Source organism: Eleutherodactylus coqui, chromosome 1, assembly GCF_035609145.1.
Source record: "Eleutherodactylus coqui strain aEleCoq1 chromosome 1, aEleCoq1.hap1, whole genome shotgun sequence".
Taxonomy (NCBI): domain Eukaryota; kingdom Metazoa; phylum Chordata; class Amphibia; order Anura; family Eleutherodactylidae; genus Eleutherodactylus; species Eleutherodactylus coqui.
The window spans coordinates 125,450,597-125,470,609 of record NC_089837.1 but is presented as its reverse complement, the minus strand read 5'-3'; the positions used below and the strand labels follow the sequence as shown (position 1 = coordinate 125,470,609).

Sequence of the window (20,013 nt, the reverse complement as noted above, 5' to 3'; positions counted from 1 at the left end):
CAGCCGCTAGGAGTCTGCAGCTTATAATGGGTTAAAACGTTATCCCAATGAGCTTCTAGTTCATCGTGCAGCAGCCTGGCACAACCCAACTACCAGATGTACGCAGCACGCTAGACCAGGGAGACGCGGGTTATATGCTCAATGGGTGCATTCACAAATTGCAGTCTTATTGCAGTCTTTGCCATAGTTTTGCATGAATTTTGCAGAAATCGCGGCAAAAATCATAGGAAATGACCCTGTGCATGGACCCAGTACGGCACTGAATAAAATGCTACCTACTACAGAACTATGACTTCTATCCTCTAGAGCAGTGGTTCCCAAACTTTTTCAGCCATGGAGCCCTTTCTGAAGCAAAAGTTTCTCGTGGAGCCCCAAGGTGTGGGAGAGGGTTAGAGGCGTGGCTTATCACGACATATGATTTTTACCTCCGTCGTTATAAGGAGGACAGGGCCGTTTAAAAAAAAACAAAAAAAACATGATATTTAAAATTAACATACTGCAGAATTAAATACGGCACCACACATTAATGACCGCAAGGGTTTTGTGCAGATTGTTTCCACAGTTTGTGGATTACATTTTCAAAATCTCATCCACTTTGCTGCTACAGCTGCTGTAAATTCCACAGCAAAACTGCCCTGTGTAGTAATAGTGACCCCTATATTGGTGGCCCCTATAATAATAGGTGACCCCTATTGCGGCCCCACTAGCAGTAATAGGTGACCTCTATTGCTGCCCCACCAGCAGTAATAGGTGACCCCGATTGCGGCCCCACTAGCAGTAATAGGTGACCCCGATTGCGGCCCAACTAGCAGTAATAGGTGACCCCTATTGCGGCCCCACTAGCAGTAATAGGTGACCCCGATTGCGGCCCAACTAGCAGTAATAGGTGACCCCTATTGCGGCCCCACTAGCAGTAATAGGTGACCCCTATTGCGGCCCCACTAGCAGTAATAGGTGACCCCTATTGCGGCCCCACTAGCAGTAATAGGTGACCCCTATTGCGGCCCCAGTAGTAATAGGTGACCCCTATTGCGGCCCCAGTAGTAATAGGTGACCCCTATTGCGGCCCCAGTAGTAATAGGTGACCCCTATTGCGGCCCCAGTAGTAATAGGTGACCCCTATTGCGGCCCTAGTAGTAATAGGTGACCCCTATTGCGGCCCTAGTAGTAATAGGCGACCCCTATTGCGGCCCCAGTAGTAATAGGCGACCCCTATTGCGGCCCCAGTAGTAATAGGCGACCCCTATTGCGGCCCCAGTAGTAATAGGGGACCCCACAGTAGTAGGCCCAGCAGTATTAATCCCCTCTGTAGCAATATTAACCCCACAGTAGCCCCAGTAATATTAACCCCCCAGGGGTCACAGTAATCATATAAACTCCACAGTAATAATATTAATCCGACCAGTAATATTACCCCCCCCCCCCAAACCATATACTTACCTTCTCGTTGTAGTCAGCGCTGCTCTGACATCAGAGTGCGCACCAGGATCAGCATCACTGCGTGATTATCAGTGGGGAGCTGCGGCACTCGGCCGGTAATCACTACAGTGGTGAGCAGCCCACGGCGCACATGACCCCTCCGGCACGCGTGCCTCACATTCGCCACCACGAAGACCCTTGGTTGGACCCCCTGACCCCCTGTCGTTCGTGGAGCCCAATATAAAAGCACAGAGTCCTCATGCGCTTATATGGCAGCCCCTAATGGATCTGCACAAACCTGAGCTGTAATCCAGTCATCTGCATGAGGCCAAAGGAACTTCTTGTGCTAAATGTCAGTAAGTGCAAAGTTACTATGTAATACACAAAGTGCAGCAATGACTGTACATTATATTGTGAGGCTGCCAAATGGAATGTACTACCATAGATCAAAATCTAATGATGAGGTGACCCTCTATAAACATTACTGGTGGGCACCACATCCCCTTTTTTATTCTAACCTAGATTTTATTTGGCAAAAAATGCTGAGGTGTTCAAGTCCGGAGCTGAAAAAATGAATCCCTGTAAAAACAGGAGGAAAGGAGAACAAGTTTGTACTTAAATCATACCAGATGGAAACATTTCCACTCTCCACGAACCACCCAGAAACTGCAAGAGATGAAAACACTACTTTTAACCGTATAGCTTCCATATAACTATTTTTTGTACCACCTCACCTGGAACAACAGAGAATTCAGATGGTAATGGATTAAGCACCTCACAAATTATAGTCACAATTTTAACGGCTTCACAAGAGACAAATCGCCACATTGTGCGTTTTTTCCCGCCAAACTAGCTATTTACTTTTGAACATATGGTAAAAACATAAGGATCTAAATTGGAGAGCGTCTATGAGCCCAGACTGAAGCACTTCCTTTAACAGGTGAATTCCTATTTGCTAAATTTAAAGGGAACCTGTCATCTGTTTTCAGCCCATTAAACCAGTCGGCACACTTTCAGCTACAAAGCCACCTTTCCTAATGTACGTCTAATTGCCCATTTCACTTCCATACCTTAGAAAACGTATGTTTTAAAACTTTGCATCATATGCTAAAGAGGGCTAAACAGTCAAGCGGATGTTCCCAGACTACAACCACTCAAAAAAATTCTTTGTAGCCCAGCCCGTCAGCCTCTTACTGATGTGGATGACATCTCTACGTCATTCACAAGCCAGTAGAGATGCCAGTGTCCTGGAAGTCAGAGCAGGACTATCAAACGAAATTGTGGGCAAACCCATCAGACGCCTCTACATTTGGCTGTTCTGACTTCAGGGATATTGGTCTATCCACTGGCCCATGGATGGGTTACAAAGTCATCTTCGGGAGTCTGGGCATGTGCACAGGACTGTTCAGCTCTCATTAGCATACATTGCGGGAGTTTTAGAAAGAACATTTCTAAAGGTTTTACCGTAGGACAGTATAATGGGGTGAAATAAGTAACAGGTTTCCTGTAAATGAATTTATTAGAGAATCGCATAAATGACAACTCTATTATATATTTATTAACCCTAGCAAGTAGGAGGGATCAGTTACTATAAACTGAAGGAGATAAATATCACCTGTAGCTCCTTCATCAATTTTCGACAGAGCAGATCCCTTGTTTAAGAAATAAGGTATATGGTAGCAGTTTATTTCCTCTTGCCATTGAAATGAACATTCAACGGCTGGGTCGGATGCAACTGCAGGGACCAGCGCGTACTCACCTGCTTCTGCGGCTCCGGCTGTTTGCTGTGCCGGCTGCCGGCGCATGCGCAAACCGGAGCCGGCGGCCGGGGAGTGAGATTTCTGTGCGAGCAGGGCTTCCGCCCGTGTGCAGGAGGTCCTAGAATCCCGCCGCAGAATTTCCGCCCGTGGAAGCTGCCATAGGATTGCGTTAGCAACCGCAATCCTAGGCAGATGACCGCGATTTGTCCGTGCGAAATCTTGCGCTGCAAACAAATCGCGGCATGCTCTATTTCTGTGCGGGGCTCACAGAGCCGGCTCCAGTCTGCGCATGCGCCGGCTGCCTGGCAACCAGCACATCAAACAGCCGGAGCCGCGGAAGCAGGTGAGTACGCGCTGGACCCTGGAGGGGCGCGGGACGGGTCCCGCTGCGAAAATTCTCACAGCCGGATTCGACCCGGCCGTCTGCAGGCAGCCTAAGTCTACACACTTGTGAGGCAACTGGCAAAGTAACCCACTGACCAATAGCGATCTAATATGTATGGCTAGACTAAACAGGGCAACAGTTTTGTAATTTAGTTCCCCTCGGCCATTTTTATTAGATCAGTTCCTCTTGTAAATAGAATGATTTCACCGGTAATTCTGCACCGCCACTACCTTGGTATATTACGATGGTGTTCATTTAACTTAAAATCTGAATTATTTTACCGAGGTACTGCTCAGTTTGGGGTTTTATTTGCAGTGATATTCTTGCCATTGGAAAGAACAACCCTGGGCAAGACTTGATGGCCCCTATTATAAGTCAATGGAATTAGTCTTGTTATGAGAAAGACTTTGTGCATAGCTGTCATGGCTCTATTGTAAAAGGAAGCAATGACACCAATGAGAACAAAGCCCAACAGCAAGAGGTGTTGTAATTGTCAGATTATAGCTTACAAAACCAGTACGACTACAGGGTCCATTACTGACAATACAAAAGGCAAGCACATCTGTAATTAATACAGGATTAACGATTTTTTTTACAAATCCATGTCCCCGTTATCCACTAGAAAACATACTGTACTTATTTACTCATTGATTACACTGTGATGGAAGTAACGCCTACAGTACACGGACATCCCATGCTGCAGGACCTTGGACTTTACTGATTCACCGTGTAAGCAATTATAGCAACAAAAACAAACCTGCAATTAACTAATTTTCAGTTACAGAAAAATAAACACGCCAACTTCTAGACATCTTATCTGTGCATTTTATTAAATACAAACATACTCAACAGATAGAGAATTCTGCATTGGAAGAGGAAAAGCCTATGGATCACTATGGTGGCTCAGCAACGGTGCTGCTGGACTCGGTGGTCAGTGCTGTTACTGTAAGGACTCCTCCTCGATAAGCCCAGCCCACACTTACTTGCTCTTCTATCAGACACAGTGGCTGACCTCAGAGAAATGGATACAAACTGCCAAGTAAACTGAAGATTCAGATATATCTGTTCAGTTGTTAGCCATTAGTATTCCCAGCTAATTTGCTCCCAAGAACAAAGAACGTGAGGCCTGATGTAGCCGGTTTAGGCTGGGACAGTAGACCAGACAGTAAACCTTTATATCAGTCAGTTTACATTGGTGGACAGAAGAGAGACTTGTAGGGATTTGCATATACATTGTCATGACAGCCTGCAGTAGGGAGGTCTTGCAGGGCACTTTGTATTCGTTGTTTGGAATAGGGGAATGTAGAAGGTTTGATACCCCTAGCACATGTCGGATTTGAAGTTCAATAGAGCAGTGTGTCCAAATTTGACAAATCCAAGGAAGTATGGTAAGCAGTACCACTTATGTAGTGGTCACCTCCCAAGTTGGCGCATTGCAACTGGGGGATCACTTAGGTTGCTTTCACACCTGCGCCGGGTATTCTGCTTTCCTGTTCTGTTCAGGGAGTAGGAAAGGGGAATCCCCGCACCCGAACGGTTCAGTTTCTGGACGGAACCAAAAAGTGCCTCCAATGACTCCAATGGGGTCTGCCTGCTTTCAGCCTGGCTGCCCGGTTTGGGGACAGAAGAAAAAGTGCTGCATGCAGCACTTTTTCTTCCAGTATTTGCAGCTGGATTTGTGATGGAACCTGCTGCCGGAAGTTCCAACGCAGATGTGAAACCACCCTTCGCGGTACTCACTATAAGGGCCCTGCCAGTCCTCACTAGAATTTTGGTTCTATTGATGTTACCCATAATTATATTAGATATGTTTTGTATTTAATAAATAGGCTGTTGAGGAAATTTTCCTCAACCGTTATCAGAGTTGGAGTTTTATTATTTAATAGGTAAATGGGGTTTGCAACTGGGAAGAAATTGGGGTTGCACCATCAAAAGGTAGTCCACAAGAACCTAGTCAAGACAGTATTATGTGCTGTATATATTGCAATTTGAAATGCATATAAAATCTAATTTTGCTTTCAGCAACTTCTGCATTGGGTAAAACACCCAAAAAGAGGGGCTTTAAAATAATCGCAAATCACATACCAAATACTGAGGGATCTAGTGCTAATGAGTAGTATAATTTTACCTGCATGTTCTTCATTGTGCACAAAAACTTTCATAATCTATAAACATGGATATCAATATTTTATGCCCATGGCCAGCCATATGTGGCTCTCCAGCTGTTGTGAAACCAAAAGTCCCGGGATGCCAAGGCAAGCTGAAAATTGTAGTTTCCCAACAGCAGGAGAGTCTTATTTTGCAGACCATTGGTTTCTACAAATTACTCTCTCACTAACTTTACTGCAATACATGGCCGACTTATAATAATATCAAGGGATGACTTTTGAAATCTCCTTAGAACTATGAGCTAATGATTTCTGTCCATTGTTGGCGTGACTACAGGAATCTGCTATGTAATTATTTTGTCATCACCAGCAGTTCGCTAATAAATCCCATATTGCCGTTACAGCCTGTAATTCGAGACCTATTGGATATAATGGAAGAACGTCATGAGCAATAACTCTAAATTATTCTAATAATCTATGGGACTGATATACATATTTAATGACTATTCCTTGAACAATCCTGAAACATTATAGGTGGATAAGTTTCCAACACAGCTCTCAAGGGTCTCTTTCCTGCCAGGGTTTTAGAGAAATTGTACTCAGTACCCAATCCATTACACTTTGTATATTGTATCTATAACAACAAAACAGTCGTAGACTTCATTATCTGGATTCTCCTTTTCAATTGCGCAGTAAATATGCTCTAAACAGACCGGACTGTTTTCTCCCAAGATAAAGATGAGAAAGTGCACTAAACTTTACGAGAACTATTAGCAGATACATACAAATAGTACAACCCAATCATATTCAAGTAAGAATGTTTCACCTTTATAGCAGATCATGGATATAGTCTCAGTCATTGAGGCAATGTAGTTTAAAAGAACTAATACATACATGGCCACATACATGGCCACATACATGGCCACACAGACACTACTATTTCATACTCATTTATAGACCATACAGTCCAATGGTTTTGTTGGGGACTTATAATAGAAAACATACAATATTCCATTATTGATAACATTAGTTACATAGTATTTTGACAAATTTGTAAAAATTGGTAGTAATTGCAAAGCCAAATTCAAATTAAAGATTCTTCAACCTGCAGGATATACAGAACTTGGACAGATCTTCCCAGGGGTCGATGTCCCAGCAAATTCAATCAAATTCAGATTGTGCAATGCTCAGAGAAACTGCAAAAGAACCCAAGAGCTAGATATCAGACTCTTAGGCCCCCTGTCCACGGCAGTAAACCGCCGTCGAATCACGCCGTCTGAAGCTTTCCATAGCATTGCTATGGAAAGCACCAGCCCCCTGTCCACGAGCAGAGAATCATTGTGATTCTCCGTGGTCAGCCTATCTATCAGATTAGGCTAACCGGTGAAGATTCATCTGCGCTCCTGCCCCTTGGCAGCGGCTCCCACGGCGGAGCTCCGCCGTGGGATACCACAATGCCCGTGGACAGGGGGCCTTAAGGCCCCACTTAGCTTGTTAAATGTTCAAGTTCATAACAGCACAATTACAAAAAGACTGAACAAGTATGGCTTTTCTGGAAGGGTTGCCAGGAGAAAGACTCTTCTTTCTGAAAACATCATGGCAGCACGGCTAAAATTTGCAAAGTTGCATCTGAACAAACTATAGGACTTTGGAACAATGTCATTTGGAGAGACAAGACCAACGTGGAGAGGTTCGGTCATAATGCCCAATGCCACGCTTAGCGAAAAGTAGCACAGTACATCAGAACAAACACCTCATACTAACTGTCAAGCACCGGGGGGGGGGGGGGGGGGGGCGATGATTTGGCCTTGTTTTGCAGCCACAGGATCTGGGCACCTTGTAGTCATTGAGTTGACCATGAACTCCTCTGTGTACCAAAGTATTCTAGAGTCAAATGCGAGGCCATCTATCCAAAAGCTAAAGCTTGGTAGAAACTGGGTCACACAACAGGAGAATGATCCCAAGCACACCAGCCAATCTACATCAGAATGGCTAAAAAAGAAAAGAGTGAAAGTGTTGCAATGGCCCAAAGTCCAGACCTCAACCTAATAGAAATAGTGTGGTGGGACCTGAAGAGCACTGTGCATAAACAAATGTCCACAAGCCTCAATGAACTGAAGCAATGTTGTAAAGAAGAGTTTGCCAAAATTCCTCCAGAAAGACAGGAGTCATACAGAAAATCATTACTTCAAGTTATTGGTGCCAAAGGTGGTTCCACAAGCTATTGATTCATGGGGTGTACTTAATTTTTCACACACTGCTTTTGCATTTCGGCCTAGTTTTTGTTAAATAAATAACAATACGGTGTAATTTGTCATGTGCTGTTGTTTATCTGAAGTTGTAACCACCTAATTTTAATACCTTCTAAGTACCAGAAAATCACCGCTGCAGAGGATCAGTATATTTTTAACTTTTGTCACAGACTGAAATCCTTCTAAGTACCAGATATTTATTATGTCCAGATATGTAAAACCACAGAATTCAAAGATGATGTACTTAGTTTTTCCTCATGGCTGTATATATTTATGTGAAGTTGATCCCAAGCATTCTCTTCATGTATCTCGCTCTCCTCTAAATTGGAAATGTAGGCGTAGAACTACCACCAGGCTTTATGGACTTATGATTGAGGGGCCTAGTTTCAATTCATGCCATGTGCCCCTGCTCTCCTCATTTGTAGCTGAGCAGTACAGTAGTCAAACAATCAGATGCTAATAAAATAAAATGTAAGTAAGGGTGGCTTCACATCTGCATTGGAACACCCAGTCGGAGGTTCCGCCGCAAAACCAGCTCAAAATACTGGAGAGACTGTATACAGCACTTTTTCTTTTGTCTAAAAGCCGGGCAGCTGAGTGGAAACCAAAAAGGACCCCATTATATCCATGAGGTTTTGTTCGGCGCAGTTCAGTTCCGTGACCAAGCTATTCAGCCACAGGGATTCTGCTTTCCTTCCTCTCCCCTCACGAATGGAGCAGGAAAGCAGAACATCGAGTGCGGGTGCGAAGCCACCCTTATGCTGCCAAATGAGAAAAATACATATTTTTACATAGAATTGTAGAATGGTAGAGTTGGAAGTGACCTCCAGGGTCATCGGGTCCAACCCTCTGCTCAGTGCAGGATTCACTAAATCATCCCAGACAGATGTCTGTCCAGCCTTTATTTGAGGACTTCCATTGAAGGAGAACTCACCACCTCCCGTGGTAACCTGTTCCACTCATTGATGACCCTGTCAGAAAGTTTTTTCTAATATTTAATTTGTGTCTCCTCCCTTTCAGTTTCATCCCATTCTAGATTTCCTTGTGCAAATGAGACTTTACTGGTAGATCCAAACAGAGATTTCCTGCTACATATTTTTTCACAAATATGCAGCACATCCGTGACACTTGAACCTTAAAAACTGGGGGGAAAAAAAGACATACCCCATGCAAGGGTAAACAATGCAGATGCTGATATCTAGGTTTAGGCAAATAGCTAATTTGAAATACATTATAAGCAAATTGAAATTCTACCATTTGCATGTCCTTAAGAGGATGTATATTTGAAGAGGGAGTTGTCATATAATAGACTATTTTAAGTAAGGATATTTATTAGCCCAACCCTGAATCTTTAACACTGAAGACTGGCCAGTTAATATACATCTTGCAAGATGAAAGATTTGCAATGGATGTTGAATCTTGTTAGACTGGCATCATGAATTATACAGCTTTAGTCTAAAACAGGAAAACCAATGATCAAATGTGCAGTTCAGAGATTCATAGCATGCAAAGCTGAAAAAAGACAAATGTCCATCCAGTTCAGACTGTTTCCAACCCCCCTTGTTGATCCAGAGGAAGGCAAAAAAAAAAACCCTCAACGGAAGCAGAAGCAAATTTAGCTTATTTTGAGGTAAAAAAAAAAACAAAAAAAACCTTCCTGACTCCATAATGGCAGTCCAAATAATCCCTGGATCAATATTTGAAAGTTCCTACCTGACTCCAAGACCCAGATCAACAACCCCGCTGGTTATTTAATGTCTATATCCTGCAATGTTGTATGGTTCCTCAAAACTAAAAGGCCCATTTGGCTCTATAGTCGTGGAGTCTACTAGGTCTTGTGTGATAGTCGGGCAAAGGTGCGTTTAGACAGATCATTGTTCCAAAAATCATTCAAATGAATGAAAGTGTATAACAATTGTCTCGTTTAAATGCACAATAATGACTAAACGACAAAAAAAGAATTATGTGCTTCTCGTTCGGCGTTTAGTCTCAGCCGGTATAGAAATCATCATTGGCTCATTGACGTCTCGTTGTGTTTAAACACTGATTGTTCAGCGTTTCACATAGGAATGTGAAACACTGAATGAGAAGTTCACAATGATGATTTGCCTGCCTAAACAGGCTGCACGAGCGCGAACGAGCTGGTTATGACGTCACCAGCTCTGATACTCGGGCAAATAAGTATTGTGAAGTTCTCGTCTGTTGTCAAAGGGGCATTAGAGTAGCTAAGCTTTGATCTCATAAAACCCTGATCCAAACTGAACGTTAGCGATAACAACAAGTAAGTAGATATTTATGTATCTGGAGCTGAACCAATGACAGACCTGTTTGTCCTGTTTGTGGTAACTTCCATGCCGGTTTATATTATTCTTCCATTTACCAGTAAGTAATTGGCAGCTTTCTCTAAGATCTCAGTCAAATCTGACTGTATCTGTGGTGTGCAGATAATATACTGTATACTGGCACGCATGGAATACGGAAATATTAGTGCATCATAGTCAGAAGTATAACATGAAGCTGTTGGCTCCCAATGCAAAATTGTAATAGGGCCACCAATTATAATGCTTCATTCATTGTACTGGTCTCATATGGGGCAGAGAGACCTTATGGCCCCCACCAAGGCTCTACTGCTGGGGTGTAACTGCATTTTCTGCATCCATCATAGTTGCTCCCCTCATAACCCCAAAAGTTAAAGGGTTTTTGGGGTAAAAATTATTGATGTCCTAGCCTCAAGAGCGGTCATCCATGGTTAATCGCCAGGGACCCACTGTTTGTGATCTCCAGTGATGAACTGTGTCAGTGCAGCGGGATGCACATGTGTTGTAGAGGACAGGAGAGGAAGTGCCATAACTGTCTTCATTCCGAGATCAATGGAAGCGGAGGCTGGCTACTACATGACAGGCACTTCCGCCTCAGACATTGTCCTCTATGATGCAAGTCCGGAATACTGCACTGTCAGCAGGCCGGGCAATCAGCTCATCACTGGGGTTCCCAAACAACAGGTCGCCAGCGATTAACCAGTGATTAGCTATCCTGTAGATAGGTCACCAATTGTTTTTGCCAAGAAAACTCCTTTAAGACAAAACATAAAACCCTTCTAAGGATTACAATCTGAGCCTGTGAGAAACTACAAACATTAACCTATCTATAATCGGGAGATTATGTCATTTGTCACTGAATTCCAGTTCTAGCTTTTATTATTGAAATGTTCACATACTGTAACCTCATCCCTGCATCAGGACCAGTGCCAAATGTCTAACTTAATAGCAAGAGTGAACTGTGGGATAAGGTCAATGTTATAAAGACAAGTGGTGGGAATATGGACCATTTACTTTCAATTTGGCACTGAAGCTCTGTCTATATCACTTTGAAACAGCCAACATACATTTCAGCCCGATGCAAGAATCCTGTTGAATCGGCATCCAAAAGAAAATATACAAATGTTGACATTACAGCCCCTTTTTCCCTCAAGCACTTTGTAGAATATCCAGATAAAACGACATTATAGAATTTAATAGGCATCTTGTCAAACAGTCAATTATAACAAACACAAGTCCAAAAAGCCCAATTTATCCAATGGCTGAAGAAATACCGCAATAGCAATCCTGACAGATCCATAATAAAGAACAAAGAAATAGATCTGTTACATCAATCATGGATTCTGTAAAAAACGCAAGCCATAATGCCAGTGTGAACAAATCCGGAAATAGTATCCCCGACAAATGCACCAAGGTTACCCCTGCAATCCATTAGCAAGCTGTAGACTGTACTTCATAGGTGTCTACAGTCAGAAACTAAGACCTGTTGGTGGTCCCGGAGGACTGGAGTTGGGGAACACTGCTCTAGTCTGTCCTTAGATTACATCTTTTTTTATTTCTCCCTTAGGCTAGATCTATGCTTATCCCAGGCTTGACTTCACTTATTGTTGATTTTCCAACCACTTCTGCTTAAAGTTTGTTCCAAGCATTTACTACTTTCAGTAAAATAATATTCTCTGACATTACTTCTGATCTTCCCCAACTAATCTCAGATTGTGCCCCCCTGTTCTAGTATTTAGTTTCCTAATAAATACACTTGCCTCCTAAACCTTATTTATACTCTTAAAGGGGTTGTCCCACTTCCAGCTATTGATGACCTATCCTCAGCATAATTTGATCAAACTATGGATGCCCATCCGCCATGTCCAGGTGAACCTTAATGGCGATTCATGTCTTTATTACTGTATTCGCCACAGCCATAGCTTATGTTTTTTGTTGCAAGTGCATTTGTGTGGGAGCGGCTGCCTACATGTGTCATGCAATCCATTTCCCATGTGTACCAAGCGGTTCTGTGATAGTATATAAGCTAGGTATCGAGCTTTCCCATTCATATGGAAGCTTTTTAGCCCTGCGCCCAGCTCTCACTGTGAAGATCTTCACCAATCTGGAGAATGAGACTCCAGTGTCCCTCTTATATGGCCAAGCATTTCAATGGGATTGAAGGAAACAGCTGAGCGGCACCCGCTCGACTATCCTGGAGCCCCATTAAAAGAGTATGGAGCGCTAGTGCACTTGCACAACCATTTAGTCTCCATTTCACTACAGACGGGTACAGTAACCCTGCAGTGAGTAGACTGGGACATGGGACACTGTTCTCAAAAATCGGTGGGGGTCTCAACAGTGATAAATTTTGCTTTTGAGACCTTTTTGCAGCCAGTCTTTGAACTCCTATTTTAGCAATGTATTCCTGTGGATGAGGTGTCCAGAACTGGACACAGTATTCCAGATGTAGTCTCACCAGAGCTCTATACTAGCCATGTAGCCGAGGATCCAACTTGCTTTCCCTGCTGCCTGACTGCATTCTGGACTTATTTTGAAGCTGTCAGGAATCAGAACCCCTACTTCCTTCCCCCTGGAGCATATTTTGTAATTTCTTAACTTCGGCATTTCCCCTGTTATTTCCATTAGACATTTATGAATAACCTGACATCTGGCTGTTACCAGTTCGTGTTTTTTCTCTACATGGTCTGCCATTGTCCAAATCAGTACTGCCAGTATCAAACTGTATATGGACACATACCTTTGAAAAGTGGAATGGTAAAACCCAGTTGTCAATTTATTCATTTCCACGAGAGAGAACATCCCTTTTAGGCACAACGAGAAACAAATGATTTTCGTTTGCCCAAGCAAACTAATTGGTTGCGTAATCACCAGCTCGTATGTGCTTGGGCTGTCTGTTTAGACTGACGATTCTCAATGAGAATGGTTCACTTATCGCTCAGTGTTTCACACTCCATTGTGAAACACTGAAAACTAAGTAGTTAAACTGCCTGATAAGTGAACGAGCCAACGCAAAGTTTTATGCCAGCTGAAACAGAACAACCAACGATAACCGCACGATTCACAATCGTTGTTGAGGCACGTACATACGGAGTTTTAGGAAAAAATGACACAAATCTGCTCTATAATGGGAATAGGATTATTTACTAAAAGTGACAAGGCAGGAGAAGTGACAGGTTCTCTCTAGAATGAACTTTTTCTAAAAGTGTTCCTAATGAGAGGGACGGCACCACTGGTTATCCGGCAGCATGCCTCGATCCCTGGCGAGAAACTTAGTAATGAATTACTGAACAAACAACAGCATCAAACAATGGTAATACTGGGTCATTGTGAAATCAGCACTTCTTGTTTACAGGGGAATTTGGAATAAGGAGTTGTGCTTATTGCTACTGTGGAGTGATAGCATTAAAGTGAAAATTTTGTATTGTCATAGTTGGAGCTTTTCTGACTGTCGCTGGCAATGATTTTCCAGATGTAATGGTGACAGGAAATGTATCCCATCCATACAAATTGAATTAAATTAAAAAAAAAAAAATTTTTAAAAACATACTGAATGTTTTTAATAGTCTAAAATTCCAAATTAACATAAGAAAAGTTAGAATATAAAGAAAAATATATCAAAAGGGACAGAAAGCAAAGTATAGAAATAACAACCCAAATACACATGCTTCTTAGACTGTGTACACCAGTTCTATTTACTAACAGTTGAATGCTGTAATTTCTCAATGTACCAGACATGGCAGTTATCAAAATTTTAGGGACACGAAAAAATGCATGCCGACAGCTACATATCGCATGGGAAGCCACGACACATACGGCTGGGAATCACCAAATGTTTGAAAACACTTTTTTTTCCTTAAAAGGGGCCAGATTCCAAGGAGCAGCCAAGAGGAGATGAGGCATCTCACTGCACCGAGCGCCTTACAAAGATCTCTTTGTCCCAACACATATTGATGACCGCTCCATTCAGGACCCTCTGACATATGCAAGAGGGACTATTTATACCAAGCTGTCTTTTCTAGTGAAGGCCAGTACAATTCCTTCTCCATATTTCCTCGGATATCTGCATTCCTCTAGTACACAGCGATGTTCTGTATACGAGAAATAGTTTTAGCTAAAACAGTGGTCATCTGTGTCCAGACTCAATTGTAGTTAGAGGTCCTTCTCTACCAGGAAACATGATTATTCATTCATACTTTCTGAGACTCGGGATATGTTCACACGTGTTGGATTTTCCTGCAGGAAATCTGATATGTATTTAATACAGAATCCATGGCAGAAACTTTAGGCTATGGGCTCACTCACACGAGTGTATTCAGGAATAAGGAAATAGTGACTGGCAGCATTCAGCAATGTAGAAAAATACAAGATTTATTTCCCCATTACAAAAATTGCGGCACACGAGTGTATTGTCACTGCGTATTACATGCGCATTGATTTCTATTGGGCAACTCACAAATGCATTTTTTATAGGCACGTGAAAAAAAAACACAGCAAGTCTTATTTTGGCGCATAATAGGCACCAATTTAGGCTATGGAGATTTAATATACATGACAAATATGTATGTTACATGTATATTTGTTGTGTACAGCATGTGAAAGATACACGTGTAAAGCAGTGACAACGCGCCCGTGTGAATGAGCGCTTACACTTGGATTTCTCCTGCAGATGTGCAGTTTGAGGTTCCGTTGATCCACACAAGGATTAGCCCCATCAAATGAGGTTAATCCACCGGATTTTCTTTCCAGAAGCCACAAGAATAAGTAGCAAGTGCGTAAGGTCATAACTTAAGGCCAGGGGTCTTTAGCAACTGGTTTGGGACCACTGATTTATACTTAGAGTTTTAGTACGTTTTCAAAAAGTATAAACAAGTACAAAACCACAAAGAAGGTCCCATACCCAATTTGTCAGTGATACACTAAGGCGCTATTTCATGTAGAGCATTATATGCCTGAGACATAGGAGCAGGACACTGCACAATACAGAGCCACTGTATGAATTGTGGCATGTCCATAATAGCAGCTTCTGATAAATTGGAACTAACAGAGTGCAAAACCAGTATAAGTAGTCAAACTCAGCCCTGAAGGCTATGACATAGACAAGGAAGGGACAAGATAAAAACAACCAGACACAAAGCACAGCCAAAGGCACAGGGAGGGGACAGAGAAGGAAGAACAATAGAGAGAAAGAAAGGAAGAAAATGAAAAAAAAAGGAAAAAGGAAAAAATGGTCAAAAAAACCCAAGTGATTAGGGACTGAAGGTTGGGAGAGTCCTGAAAAATCAAGCCAGGGCTGCCTTACTGTGTAAAATTTAGAAGGGTCATCTGAGTCCTCAACCATCAATTCCTCCAGGATCATTGATTTAGAATATAATACAAATCAATATGATATGATGGCATGTTGTAATGGTAACCGTACCACACCCGAGTTCAGCCTAGTTCTAGTCTAATTACTAGGACCCCTGCAGGAGTCTCCTCAGGTATTTTATCACCCACCGTGAAACCAGAATGTCTCCTTGCTCAATGAGGATTAGTGAAGGTGTAGTAACCCTTTAATAGACTACAAAATAAGAAAATAATTGGAGCTATAATGAAACTGACGATCTCCTGCATTAACAGCAAGATAGTCACTATAAAACCAGTTATGCTCAAAGCTCCACTTTAAAAGTAATAGAAGTTTAGCAGATCATAGCGAGTATTAAAACTTGTCTTTCATACAATGTCACCAAGACTTAAGAACGTCTGCAGCCCTGAAAGTGCGTCTTTCCTACTTACTCTCCTTTCACTTGAACTCTACCAGTTGCAATAGGCAGTAAATTCAAGCCAAAGCAAACGCACAGATAGATCCCTCTATGCTCCCCTGTAAGGTTTAATCTTGTGATTCTGATAAATAAATGTGTCATCTTTTATCTGCACAGTTTTTCCACTCCTTTTTGACTCCGGGACAACAGAGAAAAACACCTTGAGTACATTTAACGCAGGTGAGTCTATAGGGATCTATTAGTTTTGCTTTTGCTTCAATTTACTATTGCGATCTGTAGCGTTCCAGTGAAAGGAGAAAAGTTTAGTACGGTGTTAGCCAGTAGAGCTAAATGTGATTGTTCCCAGCAAGAGAAACCAAGTAACCTTGTAGATATGATACCTTTTAATGGCTAACAAAAATACATGATGTTATAGCGAGCTTTTGAACCTACTCTGGGTTCTTCCTCGGCCGCAATGAAATAAGCTATAATATAATATATAATCTATTTCATTAAGCCTGAAGAAGAACCCCAAGTAAGTTTGAAAGCTCGCTATAACATCATGTCTTTTTGTTTGCCATTAAAAGGTATCATAACTGCAAGATTACTTGATTTCTCTTACTGAGAACAATCACATAGTGAAATGAGAGCGAGTTGGGAAGGCAAAACATTGAGGACTGCAGAAGTTCTGAGGCCTAGGTGGCATGGATTAACGATACCTTTCAACTGTCACTATGATCTGGAAAATCTGACTGTAGTGGTCAAAACTTTTACTACTTTCAAAGTGGAACTTTGGGCATAATTGATTAAGTTGTATCTACAGGTCATTCACTAGACATATTGGATCCAGGGCTTAACATAAAGTAACCTTTACCTAGATTGTGTTCATTTCAGAAATATGTATGCAAGTGTCACTCAAGAGAGCTAAAACTATGAACACAAAACTGCAGTAAAGGGCTCTCCTACTTAAATAGCATGTACCAGCTGTCAATTTCCAAAGCCCGGGATCACTGAACTGATAAGAGCCAGCATTTATGGCCCTAGGTATTTGAACTTCAGCCCTAATAGTCTACCTGTCAGTGCCAAGTTTTACTTGACGTAAAAGTCAATATATACCGTAAGTAAACCCCACCAAAACTATAGTTAACACAAAAGTATTGTGCAATCTAGACAACAAAACCTTTTTTTTTTTTTTTTTGAAAAGTCAAAAAAAATAAAGGATGCTATACATTTATTCGCATGCAATAAAGACATTAATTTTCATATTTAAAAAGGTTTACGGCATGTTCACTATTGCTTATGTTAAGGTATAAAAAAAAACAATTGTTTCTGTATATTTTACTAAACAATTTTGATAACGTGGTGCTAAATGGCGCAAGATAGGTTTGTGCAAAATACAAATACACAATAATTTTCTCCTGGAGAACTGTCCTGTTCATTAGAAACAAAAACCTATTACTCCAATCAATACATTTTTTATTTTTTTTTATTTTCTCTACTTCACCAACGCCTGCGCACTACAATGGGGAACCAGATAGTAACTGCTCTAAGAAGATCAGATCATTTTAAGAGATAATGAATATCATTATACACATTTTATTTTTGGTCAGACTGTAGAAAAACAAACAATCCTTACATTTAATGGCATTTTCTGAGAGTTTGTTATCGATGACCTAGCGTTATAATCAGGTTGGTGGGAGCTCGACTTCTAGCACCTCCACCAGTCAGTTGTTTGGAGGCAAGTAGTGCAGCCTATCCTATGATGCCACGTTCATTGGTCATGTGGCCCTTGTGCATTTTAGCTCCATTGAAGTGAACTGCATTGAGCTGCAAACCAAGTACCGCCGCTACGAGATGTGCAGAGTTGTGCCCGATATATAATAAAGAGGCTGCAGCACAAACCTGGGTGTCAAGGCCTCCTCAACACAGCTGATCAGTTGCGGTGCCAAGAGCCAGACCCCTACTGATCTGATATTGATGACTTATCATAAGGATCAGTTACCAATACCCAAGTCTCAGAAAATCCCTTTAAATGCAGCATAAGTGATCACCAATATTCTGACACTGCTCTCTGCAGTCCAAATGGTAGCCACACCATCCTTATAAATGTGCCTTTTATGAAGGCCTAATGAAGGTATCCGCTGATCTGTAGAATGAAAGGGATGTATTACTCTAGTAAATTGGCTTCTACTTAGAGACTTTCATATGGGAAGATGATGGCACATTTGTTGTGGCGGTTCTGGGATCTGTTCCTTTCTAATAATCTGGTTCAAGTCTTGTATTAGTTTCTCTTCATCTTCTGATGCGAATGGTTTTAGGTGAGACTTGCTTGGTCTCACTTGTGGGTAATTTGGGGGGGACTATTTAACCTGGCCTTGCGCTTAGCTCATGGCTGTTTAATTCAGTCTTCCTCTGACTGTGATGCTGGATCTCCTGTTTTCCTGATTCTTCACAAAGTTAAGTACGGAAGTTACTATTGTAGATATCTTGCTCTCTCTGATTTCTCCTCTCCCATGTAGGGTCTGCTAGTGGCCTAGGTACATGGTCAGGTTCACCCTTGTTAGGGTGGGTTATCTGTGTATAGGCAGGTCCCTTTCTTGGGTAAAGGATTTATAGGGACAGCGTTTCCCTTGTGTCTACTTTCAACTGTTGTGTGCGCACTTGCGGTCTGTTTGTTCACAGTCCATGAGTCTTTCAAGTTTTTGGATCTAACCCGTTCTGATTGGACACGATAGCAAATAGTCCAAATGATTCAAGTGGAAATGTTGACAATATCACTTGACAATATCATAGCCCTTTTCTAAGGTTTCAGCTCCTGGACCTTCATAAGCAACATATGAGAAGATTTTCAGAAGCCATACATACCCTATAAATATACATTTAAAGAACTATATACAGCAAAAGGACGTAGACTTGAACCTACTACACCACAGCATCAAAATATTCCAGTTTATGCATTACTTGTAACCTTCCCAAAAAAAGTCGAAAAACAGCATTAAATTCTTGCCCAACAATGAAAATGTTACATTTCAAAGGAATTGCTAAGCAAGCAAACGTCCTATTTATTAGCACTCAAAAGTCTTATCTCTTTCATCATTCAATCAGCAAAAACGAGCCTCCTATCATGTAAAATATGTTGTGCTGGGTGAGCTGGAGTTTAGCCCTGAGCCTCACAAAGAACTCTAGAGCTCAAGAGGTCAGAGATCTTCAACAATCTGTGCTGAAAAAGGATATACGGTGCAGGAGGGAGCGCTGCGGGCACAGTGCCCCATTCTAGAATACCAGACACAATGCGATTAGGCTCCGTCCCTACTTGTCGAAAGATGCTTCTTATAAAACTTACACGAACATCAACACTCTTAGGGGAATTACAGTAGACCGCCCCTTACTGAGACTCATGTGCTCTATGATTATTACCTGGTAATCATCTTCTCACTATTAGTTGCATGTAGTTTAATCATTGTATTCTTGCTATAATAAAATGTAAAGCATACACATGGCATCCAAATAACCAACACCAGCCAGTAAATAAATAGTAGGTAGGCAGGACACACAGATAATCATCATTAATAGTGATCATAGTGGCCATTAGAGATGAGCGAGCATACACATTACAATAAGATTGGCCAACTGAACAGCCATAAGCACCTTCCTGCCTGATCATGAATCCGTATAAAAGGGTCTTCATTATTCACCCCTGTGAATATGACCTTGAAGAGGTGGGGTGTTTAAGGTTAGCTGCAATCAAACCTCAATCTCAAGTTTGTTCGGATGCGTGCTTTCACAATGCAGATGCATTTCATAGGAGTAACATCTAAAAACTGTAGAATGTTTAGTAATAGAGCAAATATGCAACACAAATCTTACTTTTTGCTGGCCTCACACACATCTGTAATATTGGAAAAGAGATGGTGGTTTTCGGTCTTGGTCATGGTAGAGCACAACTGCTTAGAATTCTTGAACATTCTAATTAATATCTCCAAGCTGAGTAGGTATGAATGTTCAGAAGAAATAACCTCAAACATTGCCT

The 20,013-nt window shown here is 41.7% G+C and overlaps 1 protein-coding gene across 1 annotated transcript in view; it reads right to left on the bottom strand.

Moving 5' to 3' along the window:
- ARHGEF26 (Rho guanine nucleotide exchange factor 26) overlaps positions 1-20,013 on the bottom strand; it is a 129,284-nt gene that overhangs the window by 71,789 nt on the left and 37,482 nt on the right. The window contains exon 6 of the mRNA XM_066600111.1: positions 19,851-20,011. Coding sequence (XP_066456208.1) covers positions 19,851-20,011 — 161 coding nt within the window. The remainder of the gene's footprint in view (positions 1-19,850; positions 20,012-20,013) is intronic.